The sequence below is a fragment of the Erpetoichthys calabaricus genome, chromosome 6, assembly GCF_900747795.2.
Source record: "Erpetoichthys calabaricus chromosome 6, fErpCal1.3, whole genome shotgun sequence".
Lineage (NCBI taxonomy): Eukaryota > Metazoa > Chordata > Cladistia > Polypteriformes > Polypteridae > Erpetoichthys > Erpetoichthys calabaricus.
Window position 1 is genome coordinate 64,091,409 of NC_041399.2, and position 14,519 is coordinate 64,105,927.

A 14,519-nucleotide genomic window follows, 5' to 3' on the forward strand; every position below is an offset into this window, starting at 1 on the left:
TAAAAATCATCAAACTTTATAATTCACATACAGACTCATCGCAAATTGACCTACAATTTATTCCTGGGACCAAGAAAAAGAAAGATTAAAAAGCATCAACAATCACTCAAGTACAAATCCACATAATGCAAGATAGCAAACATTAACATTATTTTTGCAAAGGGCAGCTCCTTGAGGAACAAATTCAGTTAAACTCAAAAAACACAAGGAGCACAACTTAACTTGTTCATTGAAACTGTCACATCACTCATGCTGTGTGACCTACAGTAAAATTATTTATATAAACTGCTGCTTCTCTCAACCCCAAATTCAGCATGCCATGTGCTGCACAAATACATGTTTTGTTGAGAATGTAGAAATGTAGAAAAAAATATTCCTCTCTGTTACATTTGTTGGTGTATTAGGCTATAACATTAGAACAACGTAAACGAGAACAGGTCACTCAGCCCAAGAAAACTTGCCAGTCCTGTTCACTTAATACTTCTAAAAAAAACATCAAGTTTTGAAAGTCTCTAAAGACCTACTGTCCACCACACTACTTGGTAGCTCATTCCAAGTGTCTATGGTTCTCTGTGTAAAGAAAAACTTCCTAATGTTTGTGCAAAATTTACCTTTAACAAGTTTCCATCTGTGTCCCCATGTTCTCGATGAACTAATTTAAAATAGCAGTCTCGATCCACTGTACTAATTCCCTTCATAATTTTAAACACTTCAATCATGTCACCTCCGAATCTTCTTTTGATTAAACTGAAAATGCTCGGCTCTTTTAATCTTTCTTCATAATTCATCTCCTTTAGCCCTGAAATCAGCCTAGTCGCTCTTCTCTGGACCTTTTCTAGTACTGCTTTGTCTTTTTTGTAGCCTGGAGACCAAAATTTCCCACAGTACTCCAGATGAGGCCTCACCAGTGTGTTATGACCTCCTTGGACTTGTACTCTTAACACATCAGGGTGCTATATAATGTAACATTCTGTTAGTCTTCTTAATGGCTTCTGATCACTGTCTGGAAGTTGATAGCTTAGAGTCCACTATGACTCTTAAATCCTTCTCATAGGGTGCACTTTCAATTTTCAGACATCCTTTTGTGTACTCAAAACTTACATTTTTACTTCCTATGTTTAATACTTTATATTTACTGACATAAAATTTAATCTGCCACAAATCTGCCCAAGTCTGTATGCTGTCCAAGTCCTTCTGCAATGATTTAACAGATTCCAGATTATCTGACAATCCACCTGTTTTGGCATCATCTGCAAACTTAACCAGCTTGTTACTTACAGTGGTGTGAAAAACTATTTGCCCCCTTCCTGATTTCTTATTCTTTTGCATGTTTGTCACACAAAATGTTTCTGATCATCAAACACATTTAACCATTAGTCAAATATAACACAAGTAAACACAAAATGCAGTTTTTAAATGATGGTGTTTATTATTTAGGGAGAAAAAAAATCCAAACCTACATGGCCCTGTGTGAAAAAGTAATTGCCCCCTTGTTAAAAAATAACCTAACTGTGGTGTATCACACCTGAGTTCAATTTCCGTAGCCACCCCCAGGCCTGATTACTGCCACACCTGTTTCAATCAAGAAATCACTTAAATAGGAGCTGCCTGACACAGAGAAGTAGACCAAAAGCACCTCAAAAGCTAGACATCATGCCAAGATCCAAAGAAATTCAGGAACAAATGAGAACAGAAGTAATTGAGATCTATCAGTCTGGTAAAGGTTATAAAGCCATTTCTAAAGCTTTGGGACTCCAGTGAACCACAGTGAGAGCCATTATCCACAAATGGCAAAAACATGGAACAGTGGTGAACCTTCCCAGGAGTGGCCGGCCGACCAAAATTACCCCAAGAGCACAGAGATGACTCATCCGAGAGGTCACAAAAGACCCCAGGACAACGTCTAAAGAACTGCAGGCCTCACTTGCCTCAATTAAGGTCAGTGTTCACGACTCCACCATAAGAAAGAGACTGGGCAAAAACGGCCTGCATGGCAGATTTCCAAGACGCAAACCACTGTTAAGCAAAAAGAACATTAGGGCTCGTCTCAATTTTGCTAAGAAACATCTCAATGATTGCCAAGACTTTTGGGAAAATACCTTGTGGACTGATGAGTCAAAAGTTGAACTTTTTGGAAGGCAAATGTCCCGTTACATCTGGCGTAAAAGGAACACAGCATTTCAGAAAAAGAACATCATACCAACAGTAAAATATGGTGGTGGTAGTGTGATGGTCTGGGGTTGTTTTGCTGCTTCAGGACCTGGAAGGCTTGCTGTGATAGATGGAACCATGAATTCTACTGTCTACCAAAAAATCCTGAAGGAGAATGTCCGGCCATCTGTTCGTCAACTCAAGCTGAAGCGATCTTGGGTGCTGCAACAGGACAATGACCCAAAACACACCAGCAAATCCACCTCTGAATGGCTGAAGAAAAACAAAATGAAGACTTTGGAGTGGCCTAGTCAAAGTCCTGACCTGAATCCAATTGAGATGCTATGGCATGACTTTAAAAAGGCGGTTCATGCTAGAAAACCCTCAAATAAAGCTGAATTACAACAATTTTGCAAAGATGAGTGAGCCAAAATTCCTCCAGAGCGCTGTAAAAGACTCATTGCAAGTTATCGCAAACGCTTGATTGCAGTTATTGCTGCTAAGGGTGGCCCAACCAGTTATTAGGTTCAGGGGGCAATTACTTTTTCACACAGGGCCATGTAGGTTTGGATTTTTTTTTCTCCCTAAATAATAAAAACCACCATTTACAAACTGCATTTTGTGTTTACTTGTGTTATATTTGACTAATGGTTAAATGTGTTTGATGATCAGAAACATTTTGTGTGACAAACATGCAAAAGAATAAGAAATCAGGAAGGGGGCAAATAGTTTTTCACACCACTGTATATTCCTATCCAAATCGTTTATAATTGTCCAAAATGGCTTTGTATGCTGAAACATTAAGAGTTCCTTTCACTGGAGCTAAGGAGCTAATCCTAACCCCTGCAAAAACCTCAAACTATAATCTACACTTTACACTTGGCACAATGCAGTCAGGCAAGTACCGTTCTCCTGGCAACCACCAAACCCAGACTCGTCCATCATATTGCCAGACAAAGAAGCGTGATTCATCACTCCAGAGGGCACATCTCCACTGCTCTAGAGTCCAGTGACGGTGTGCTTTACACCACCACATCCGACACTGCATTGCAAAGCCTGTTATGCCAGCTGTGGAAAAATAGGTGTTTCCATCTTATTAGGATTTTGAAGACTCAATGGATGAGTCTTCATAACACTAATGAGTACAACAGCTAAGCAGTGCCTTCCAGAACTTGAAACTTTTCACTCAGATGATTCACACAGCTCTCATTTTTAGTTCCCCAGACCACCATACCTTCCAAGGATATTTATACCAAACTAGGTCTTGAAGCACCAGCAGTGTCCTACACAGTTTTAATGTTGAACAGCATGCAAAAAAAACAGATATAGTAAGATGCTTTTGGTTTCACAACATGATTGTTTCCAGTTGTACCCAAGGTGTGTAGTGGTGTTGGGACCATTTGCTCCATAATGCCCCCTGACCTTTCAATAGAATGTTCTGGGTCCTGCCAGAGTATTTTCAAGGATGCCTCTTACATAGGTACACTGTTGTAGCGATATATGAGGATGGGTTAAGTTCTCAAGTTCTCAAAACAGCTTTGAGGATTCTACTTAGCATGCCTTGGCTACCAATCATGTTCCAGCATTTAAATAGCTGAGAGCATAACTGGTAACAGGCATGCCATTCCTGTCCAGTGCTAGACAGAGAACTGTCTTCATTAACACCACATGCTGCATTATGTAGACAGGGGTTGACCAAACAGAAGTGCTACCAGCCTCGTCAAAAATAAATAAATAAAAATCCCATTTGTCATCTTTGAGTGGAATATAATATGATTTACAGAAATTGACTATTAATGAAGCAGACAATATGATGTGGATAAGATTTTGTATTAGTGGATTATTTCAGGCACTTTCACATCTCATGTACACAATTTATATTTATGTGACTTTTTAAAAAAAGTTTTTACTCATTAGATATTATTAAATATTTAGTCTTGCAAGCAATGTTGAGAAACATTCAAATTCCTGCCTTTGTTATTTTTTCTCAATTAGGAGTTGGGCTTGTACATAACTGTCTTTCTTCATCAGTAGCCACATATTGCAGGGCCGGTCGGGCACGTTTGCTCATTTGCGCACCATGACAAGCAGGCGGGAGGACAGCGCCTTGTATAAAATCCCCGGAGAGGACGGCGATCCCCGGAGAGGCATGAACGGGCGAGCGGCCACGAGCTTCTTAAGGTGAGGCCGACTTTATACAGGGCACCTTTGTGTCATAGTGCGATTTTTATTCGTTTTATGGTGAAGATATCTTCACATCTTATTGCAATCCTTAAGATAGAGGTAAACTGACAGTTTGGAGCCGTCCAAATTTACACAGTAACGGCCAACGATAGCAAAAAAGAAAAGAAAAAACACGCCGGGTGCAGCACATTCCGTCCCTTAAATTAGGATGTGAGTTTGGTATTAAAAAAAGTTTAGGTTAATAAGCACAAAACCGCAAAATCTTTATCTCTGGATACCAAAATCTTCTAGAGCGACTTTCCTAATATCAATGGACTTTTACCAAACTATTAACAATGACATCGATACTGGCTTTTAAATTACCTTGTCTGCAGGCGCACATCTGGAAACACAGACAGATGTCAGTCAAAATACAGGGTGCAGCTGCAGTGGTGCACAATCCTTTATTTTTCAATTGTGTAGTCTTTAATACCGCTGCTTTCCTGGTCTCCCTGATTCTGGTTTAAAGGCACGGAGAAATGTAATATAATATTATCATTAGGATGCCCCCGAATGAGCTCTGATCCAAGACGCTGAAACCACAACGGCATCTACAAAGTTTATTTCGGGTTTTAAAGCGCGAGGGGCTTCACAGGTCGTAATGCTACAAGGCTGCAAGGACAAGACAAGATTTCGAGAATCTCTTGCATAATCGTTTTGTAATGTGTTCATTTTTTACCGTCTAAAATTTGATTTTAGCTATTTTAACTAAAGCTTGATACGCTTAGAGTAAACGGTCTTGCTAAGAATTACATTATCCCATTCCTGGACTCGCACATTAAAAGCAGGCTGACGGGCACCAAATTCCGAAATGGTCGGGCGAAAGACAGAATTCTGAGATCAGGCAGGACATCTGTCCATCGCCGCACATACCTTCATTCATTTATAAATGTCACTATATTTATCAATCATCCTAAGCGCCTTGAGCATGAGAAGGGCGCTATATAAATTGTATTATTACCTGCATACCATTGGACTGTACAAGAAAACCGGACTTGTTGAACGGCGCTAACTATAACAAAAGATGCAGCGTAACAAAGAATAATTGCACCCCAAAAGGGGATTAAACCATGAAATTGTGAGGCCACGACTCTCCGCTGTTTTATGGGGGGGGAAACTAGACAAGTGCTAAGACGTCAGGCAGCAGTGTTTAAATATGTGACCAGTATTTCAGGAAGCTCGTCTGTTGTCCTCTTAAAGCTACGCTGGTGCGAAGTAATAATAATCATAATAATAATAATAATAATACATTTTATTTATATAGCGCCTTTCCCATGCTCAAGGCACTTGACAAATCCAGTTGGAAAACATCAGTATAGTGCATTTCAACATCCAGTTACACGTATTGTTTATAAATTCAAGCGCGGCTGATGCGAGAACACAGCTCTCTACCGTGCATTTACATCGTTATTGTACAGAATAGGAATGTAACTAGCCAGAGCTGCATTGTGGCGAATGGCGATAAAGCCCACACCTTTGCACCTCGTTGCGAAGACGTTGCCACCTGTGTGTTCCTGAGGCTCCATTGCCTGACGTGTCCCTTGGCGCCCCTTGTACGACAGACCGCAGACAGACTGTGGTGTCTAAATCACGTGAACCTCCGGTCTTTATATAATCCATTTATTTGTACAAGGTAGCATCAGCCCTGTATTCCACAGAGCATTACTAGATCTACTTGCGATGGCAACAATTTAATACATTTAGTAAATGGGTAGCACGTATAATCAAGCCCTGATAGAGAAAAAAAAAGCCTTTTTTTGCGTTAGCAACAATACGGACGCCCTCTCTCTCTCTCTCTCTCTCTCTCTCACGCACAAGAAGAGAGGAATTCCCTGGCCGCTTGCCTATTTAGCCTCTCTCTTCTCACTCAGCTCGTTCAATGTGCAACAGGCGTTCCGCATTCAAAGCCCCGTCTCGTCCTCCTGCACTCACAGCTCTGTTTGTGTAAGTACTGCGCTGAACCGCTGGCATCGTGCGACTTCCACGCCGGCATCCCACTCACCCACTTCATCTGCAGCGCTTCTGAGCCCTCTATACGTTCATTTTTTAAATAACAATCTTATTACGTGTTCTGCATTCTAAACGTCTCTTTTTTTATTATCTTCAACATTTGCTGTTGAACTTATGACTTTACTGCGCAGCCTTTTTTCCCATATCTGCTATTTTGTAATCGAACTCTCGGCGGAAAGGCACTATAATAAGGTTTGAAAGGCGATGCTTAACATAGGTTCGTAATTCTCTGCTGGCTTTTAAAACATTCACAGTGTAATTTTCTAACCTATTTAACCAGTTTAGCGTCGCAGCATTTTACGATTTCACTCGAGACAGGAGCAAACGGGATGCCAGTTCATCGCGGGGCACTCAAAACACTCGGCCAATTTGCAGCCGTCCGCGAATTTGCCACTCACTTATTTTTAAGTAGGCCTACACACGGGGAGAATGTGTAAAGTATGAGCCTGCAGTGCCAGGGCCGAAATTCAAACCCATCACTCAGCACAACATGGCCAGTTATCAACAGGTTTGTTTTACAGGTAATATCATATTAATCTTCTGCTCTTTACACAAGTTTGAAGCATTACTTTAAAACCTAGCAGGCTATTTAATTCATATAATGTAGGTTTGTAAGACAGTAGACCACTCCAGACATAATAACTAAGGTTGTGGAGTGTAGATGTGCCTGCTAACATTTTCGGGGTGGCTCGTTCTGAGGGCTTTAACTGTATCTGTTCCAAAAATCTTTCCAAAAAAAATGAACCGAGCGCACTCAGGCAAACCTGGCACATATTGGACTGCATGCTGTTACAGACAAACATGTATAACATTCAAGACCTTTCTTAACATTTTTATTTCACTTGTTCTTGTATACTTACCAAAGGTCCATTTTAGATGGGCCCTCAAGTTTTATTTTGGTGAGAGTTGAGTGCGGAGTTCAACAGATTGTTTTCAGATCATATTTTTGTACTTGCTAAGTTATTTTTAATTGTTTCATTGGGATGTGTTCTATTATTATGTTTTATTTCCTAAATAAAAGAGTTCAAAGCAAACAATATAAAATTTGTTAAAAATGCTTTTTATAGTTGTATTTGTGGTGCATGAAGAGCAAATGATGAATATTTTATGGCTTATCAATTTATTTCTGCATTCTGCAGTTTGCAATATGGAGAATGTAAATACAGTATGCATGTTTTTTTAGTCTGCCTTCCTAACTAAACAATTACACTCTATGTCATTTTAAGTGTCTTTGGATAAAATATCCACATACATAAATGGATATACCAGCATAGAGATTTAAAGAACAAAGTCCCACCCTAGTCTGATATTTTATGTTGATTAGCACATGCAAGTAAGAACTTCACTGTACTCTTGTACATCTGACAAGCAACAGGACACAACTATACCAGAGCAGGCTACTATAAAAAATGGGGTTTTCTGAAGGGTCCAGCACAAAAAGGTTTCTCTGTTACATTCGCCCCTGCAAATACTCTTTACTCTGTTTGTTCTTCTACCTCCGGCCGCCTTTCATTGTTCCTGTGCTCCTCTTCCACTCAATCAGGTGACTTTGCCATTGCTTCTCTTTTTACTCCAAAATCAACCAACTGAGTAGAAGAAAAAGGTGTAACAGGAATGTAACTCAGAAACACTTCCGGGTCAGTCCATGCTCATAGGAATAATGGGTTTGCTTGCTGACATCTCGCTCCACGGGTCCCGGAGTCCTCTACCCACAGGGCTGCCTAACTACTTGGACTAAAACTTCCAGTCAGCCATGTGAGGGTTCAGTCCAAGGCAGCCCTAGAGGCTTGCTGCCCTCTTGGGAGCCAAAGGATAGATTACCCCTGATTGTAGCCTTCCACTTCCTTGGCTTCCCATTCAGGAAAGATACCTTCAATCATCCTGGATGGGTTACCAGAAATAACACGGCCTCTAATCCTACCTAACAGAGTGTTGCTCTCCTATCTGCATTTGTCCCCTGCACAGCAGCTTAAATTAATTGAAGCATAGACCCAGAATTGGTCAAACATTCGACACAAAGATGTTGTCTCTTGTTCACTGCATTATGTTCCATAGTTTTTGCAAATTAGATGGTAACTGACCTCTAGTCCAAACAGTACATTTACTGTTCTTCCACACAACTGGATAGAGATTTGCTGACCACTGAAGTTACTTCATTAAACTGAATCCAAAGTAATGTTCTTTTAACCATAGATGAGGCAGGCAGCATTATTATGCCGAAAAATCCAACTAACAAAAATATACACAGATACGGTGATGGGAGATACCTGGCCCAAGGACAGATCCAGAATCCAAAGGCTCCTATGTCATCCCCCAGTCCCTGCCAAGTGGAACCAACTTGCAGGTACATTGGGTAAAAGGGAAGTTTTTAACAAATACCAGTATTTATAAAATACCAAACATGATCTATGAGTAGATAGCACATATTACCTAGTTAATGCAACAAAAAGTTATGTTGGGATTAGCATGGTTTATATGAAAGGCTGGCAAGTGGAGAAAACCCAACAGCACATAAACACATTACTTGTAATAATAAAATACAGTAAAACCTCACAATAACACACATTAGGAAATAAAGCAATCATCACTTGGTTGCCTTCCTCCCGTACTATTATACTCCCATACTATTTCTGCTCATTGATTTGTTCTGAACTGAGACTGTTCTTGATAAATCCAAATGAACAGTGCAACACTGGAGTTTGTTGATGAGTAATGTAGAGCTGCAGATGGTGACATCGACACGGTGCAGTCTAAACATCCAGGACTGAGCTGCATGAGGTGTATCTGAGTGATTTTATAGAGCTATGAAAAATACTGTTATTGCTTCGACATTATACTTGTTTAACATACCAACTAAAACAAACAATATCGGTCAGCACCTATCACAAGGTTCAAATCTAATGGAAAGGACAAGTAGATAAAAAATATTGAGTAGTAATAAAAGATTAGGTTGCCCAAAATTTGACCTTCAGAGAGCCCATCACTTGAGTTCAGCTTCTGTAAAACAGTTGGATTCATTTTCATCGAGACCCCTGTGACATTTCAACCCTAGTTGACAAAAATTTTAAATGTTCAATGTCCTTCAGATGCTGTTCTCTTCATCTTAAGGGGCTCCATACTGTATATGCTGTGAAAACACACCTCACATCATTATATCTGCAACTACCACTAAGCTACTTTTTTGACAATGAACAATTGGGATCCTTGGGTCCATCACAATTTCCCTGTGTCCTGATCTTTTATTCATCAGCATGCAATTTTATGTGGTAAGACGTTTTTCTTTTTACCACACAAGATTGTTTCTCTAATCTTCCAGTGTTTGTGGTCCCAGCCCACTGCAACCATATATTCTTGTTGTTTTTTGTTGGCAGTCTCTTTTAAAATGTTAGTTGCCATACCAAATTTGGAGCATGGTAGGTTGAATTTGGTGTTCTTTTATGTTTCTTTCAGCTCCAGTGTTGTCTTGGGCTGTTATTTGACTAATGTTGGTCATTCCTTTCTTCTGGAAGTCTTCTCCATTGTAGCCTCCTTAGTATTATGTTTACCCCCATAAAAAATGAGCCAAAAAGTTGAATTTTTCTCAACAAGGAAAAGTGTTATTGCATGTAATAGAAAAATGTACAGTAATCCCTCGCTATTTCTCGGTTCACTTTTTGCGGATTCACGACTTCGCGGATTTTATATGTAAGCATATCTAAATATATAATGCGTATTTTTCGCTGCTTCCTGGGTTTCTGCAGACAATGCGTCTTTTTACTTCTGGTATTTGCTTCCTCAGTTGGTTTGCCCAGTTGATTTCATACAAGAGATGCTATTGGCGGATGGCTGAGAAGCTACCCAATCAGAGCACGCAGTTAAGTTCCTGTGTGCTGCTGATTGGCTCAGCGACAGAGTGCTGCATTAACCAGGAAGTCTCATCTCACTCATTCAACATTAACGTGCTCTTGCTACTGCATTCAGGGGATTATCACCTTCAATCGTCATCATTTTTACTGCGCAGCATATTCATCACCACCATCACGTCATATATAGCTACGTGTACTTCGCTATACAATAAGTGTAAACTTATCTACCGATTTCATATTGCTTAGCAGTTGTCCCTGTTATTAATAGAGTAAAGGGTGGGTTGTAAACAATACAGGGAGGGTTTAAAAACGTCCAAATACACGTTAAATAATTAAATAAATATGGTGTCCCTACTTCGCGGAAATTCAGTTATCGCGGTCGGCCTTGGAACCTATCTCCCGCGATAAGTGAGGGATTACTGTAAATACCAAAGTGTCAGCATGAATACAGTAGGAAAGGTATGTCTGGTGTCCACTGCAGTACTAATGCAGATTTAGTACATGATCTTCTTGTAATATGCTATGAAACCGTTACTAACATACAGCCTGACGTTGCAATCGGGGACGGTAGAAGTGTGTTTCTTTGTGCACTTTTCTATATTTTCTTATAATATTTTTTTGTTGCTTGCACATGAGAGAGTAGAATGTCAGTGCCTGACCTGTAGGATCGATGTTCTCCTTGTGTTATTGCAGGCTACTACAGCACCAGGTTTAGTAACTTTCACATTTCTTCTGACATAAACATTGACAGTTGCTCCATAATGAACAGTACTTAGGGGGCTAACTTTTTTCTTGTCCTGGCCTTTTTGCCATGCAGCTACCTTCATACCATGTAAAGCATCGCACGACAAAAGTCACCATGCGTATTATGACGGATTGGTTATACAATGCCTTATGTATCAGTTTCTCTATTCATGTCAACATCTTATGATCAATTCACAATGTTATCACTACTGCATGATTCAAGAATGGTTCGGTTTCAGTTTGTTCTAAAACTGGCGTTATTGCTTTTTGTTCGTCAATATGTTTTTGATTGAAGGTTCTGATCCACTCATGAGTTACCATAAAACGTCCATAAAGTGCAGCAGAAATTTTCATAATTCTTTTCAGCCTGATGGTATTTCATCCACTTGAAGGCAGCAGAATACTCTCCTGAGAGTTATTTGGGCTTAACACTGTAAAGCAGATTATTACACTCACCCCAAGTTTGACTCAGGCTTAACTGTAATAACAGAAAATTCCAAGTCACACTCGGGGTTAATGTCAAGGAAGTTAAAGGCTGCCACTGGCTGGAAGTTTTTTTGGGCTGTCGGAAACTTTGTCTACTTATACCGTTGATACCATTGTAAATGGAAACCCCAGCAGGTTTGCCGTTTCTGAGATGCTCAGGCTCACACATTTGGAAACTTAACTAAAAACCAGTTTGGCTTTATTGTTACCTCTTTTGTGACTGATTTTTTTCATACATAGGCAATGATTTGGTAACAAATGAACTTTTTTGAAACATGTCTGTCTGTATGTTGCTCAGTGATTGTGCAGTGGGGAAACATACTCAGAAAGAAATTAATATTTAATGATGATCATCTGTGGTGGGCTGGTGCCCTGCCCAGGGTTTGTCTCCTGCCTTGCGTCCTGTGTTGGCTGGGATTGGCTCCAGCAGACCCCCGTGACCCTGTAGTTAGGATATAGCAGGTTGGATAATGGATGGATGGATGATAATCGTGTCAGGTTGTGAAAAGAATTTTAATGCAAATAGCAAATGCCATTAAACATGTCCCAAAGTATTAATTGTTTTTCCCTTCCAGGTTCCTTTTCACACAACGCTTTTTTATTACTTTCCTTACTTTATTGTTAGATATAGCATATTTTTTATCAGCCTTGTACATCTATCTTTAATATATTTCTCTTGCAGGAATTGCCCCTCCCTGTGCAGCACTGAAAAGATCATGGTTGCATTCAAAGGCATCTGGACTCAATCCTTTTGGAGATCTGTGTCAGGAGAATTCCTGGCCATGTTAATCTTTGTGCTCCTCAGTCTAGGCTCTACAATAAACTGGGGGGAAAAGAGCAATCCACCACCAGCAGACCTTGTTCTCATCTCTCTGTGTTTTGGGCTCAGCATTGCCACCCTGGTGCAGTGCTTTGGACACATCAGTGGGGCCCACATCAATCCAGCTGTGACCACAGCCCTTGTGTGCACCAAGAAGCTGAGCCTTGCCAAAGCTGTTTTTTACATCATAGCTCAGTGTCTGGGAGCTATAGCTGGTGCTGGAATTCTGTACCTTGTGACTCCAGAAGGTGTGAGGGGAAATTTGGGTGTAACTACGGTAATGTATTTTAAATCAGGTATATCTGTAGCTAGTGATGATATTTTCCTTTGAACAACATTGGGATCTGAATTGAGCCTGAACGAGCTCATTATGTAGCTGATAAGTGTTCAACTTAAATTTTATTGGTAGACCTATGTATCTTTCAGTCTGTAGGTTTTTGTAATACTGTACACCTTGCAGTGCAACTTGGTCACTCTCTCGGTGATAAACCTGGGGTCTTTAGATCTTTGATCATCAGACACCCTCACCTGAGCAAAACAGGAAGGGATGATCAAGCCACCTAGAAGCTTTTTCAACTGCTTCAAGAATGTTCTAGATGGCTTTTCTGTTGTGCAGTCCCAATATGCAAGGAGTTTCAGAATTCTATTAAGAGATTGGCCTGCAAAGCCTCACAGCCTACTTCTGTAGGCTGACACCTGACTTTGTATCCCTTGCTTTGACATTCTGTCACCAGCCCTTCATACTTGCCTTGCTTTCTTTCATATGCTTCTTCTATCCAATCTTTCTAAGGAAGTGTAAGCTCCATCAAAACCACCTGCTCAGTTGACTGTGATGTAAAGACCAAATACGGCCTAAGTGTAGTTGGCAAGATTTTTTCAGGGAGTTTCAGTTGTCTACCTAGGTTGACCTGAGGCTGCCAATCTTGTGCTCTTGTCGAGGGGGTACCTGATGTTGTGGGTTGGCATGGTGGCTGCTCCCCAGCTTTAACAAAAGCAATGGCCTGCTCAGTTGAATATTGCTGCTTGCTTTAGTTGAATCTCATTGTAAATGGCATCTGCCACTACCCTTAGCACTTGGTCTACAGCTTGAAGAATAATAGTAAATTGTATGCCAGCATGTATTGAAAGTGTTGGCATTTATTTTGCTGTATCTTCAAACATATTATATAAAGGTGTTCATCTATGCAATGGTTAGAGTAGTTTCTGGATCCTGAGTTTATTTCCAGGCCAACCCAATGGGCTTTCTATGGATATTTGAGACTCCTCCTAAATCCCTAAATTCTGCTAACCCCATGTTGCTCCAATATGACTGAGTGTGGGAGCTCTGGGTTATCTGTGACCTATTATAGACTTATTTGCCAATTAATGTAATTTCTTGCCTTGTACCTGATAGTGTTAAGCTACTTACTAAGTCCTTTGAACCTTGAAAAAGTAGATTCAGAAATTGTACAGGTTAAGAGGATGACTAATCTAGTATTTTTGTTAACACATACAGTAACATTAGGTACTACATTCTGTATAATACTTCTATTAGTTACATATTATTGTGTAATAAGATTTTAGCAAAGGCTTCTTTTAGCAACCATAAAGTGGTTATTCACCTCTGTGCAGTGTGGCATATTAGGGGCTTAAGAAATGCTTGTAAAACTACCTGTGGATATGAGAGATCAATTTGGTGGTATTAAATTTTAAGGATTTACAAGTCAGCGGCACGGTGGCGCAGTGGTAGCGCTGCTGCCTCGCAGTTAGGAGACCTGGGGTTCGCTTCCTGGGTCCTCCCTGCGTGGAGTTTGCATGTTCTCCCCGTGTCTGCGTGGGTTTCCTCCGGGTGCTCCGGTTTCCTCCCACAGTCCAAAGATGTGCAGGTTAGGTGGATTGGCGATTCTAAATTGGCCCTAGTGTGTGCTTGGTGTGTGGGTGTGTTTGTGTGTGTCCTGCATTGGGTTGGCACCCTGCCTGGGATTGGTTCCTGCCCTGTGTTGGCTGGGATTGGCTCCAGCAGACCCCCGTGACCCTGTGTTCGGATTCAGCGGTTTGGAAAATGGATGGATGGATGGATTTACAAGTCTAACACTAAAGTATGCAAAATTTTATGTCCCTCAGACCATTCTAAAGTGAAATTATTTTAGTATGCCACATTACAAAGAGATAAAAATAACCCTTGCTTTCTAAGTATTATTAACACCAAATGAAGCCTTGGTTAACGTCTTGATACATAGCAGTATGTGATTAAAGTATGG

General features: G+C 40.4%; 1 protein-coding gene across 1 annotated transcript in view; it reads left to right on the forward strand.

The window, feature by feature from the left end:
* The first annotated feature begins 4,189 nt into the window (after positions 1 to 4,189).
* The window catches only part of aqp4 (aquaporin 4), a 28,537-nt gene continuing 18,207 nt past the window's right edge, over positions 4,190 to 14,519 (forward strand). The window contains exons 1-2 of the mRNA XM_051929327.1: positions 4,190 to 4,332; positions 12,142 to 12,556. Coding sequence (XP_051785287.1) covers positions 4,232 to 4,332; positions 12,142 to 12,556 — 516 coding nt within the window. The 5' untranslated portion in view covers positions 4,190 to 4,231. The remainder of the gene's footprint in view (positions 4,333 to 12,141; positions 12,557 to 14,519) is intronic.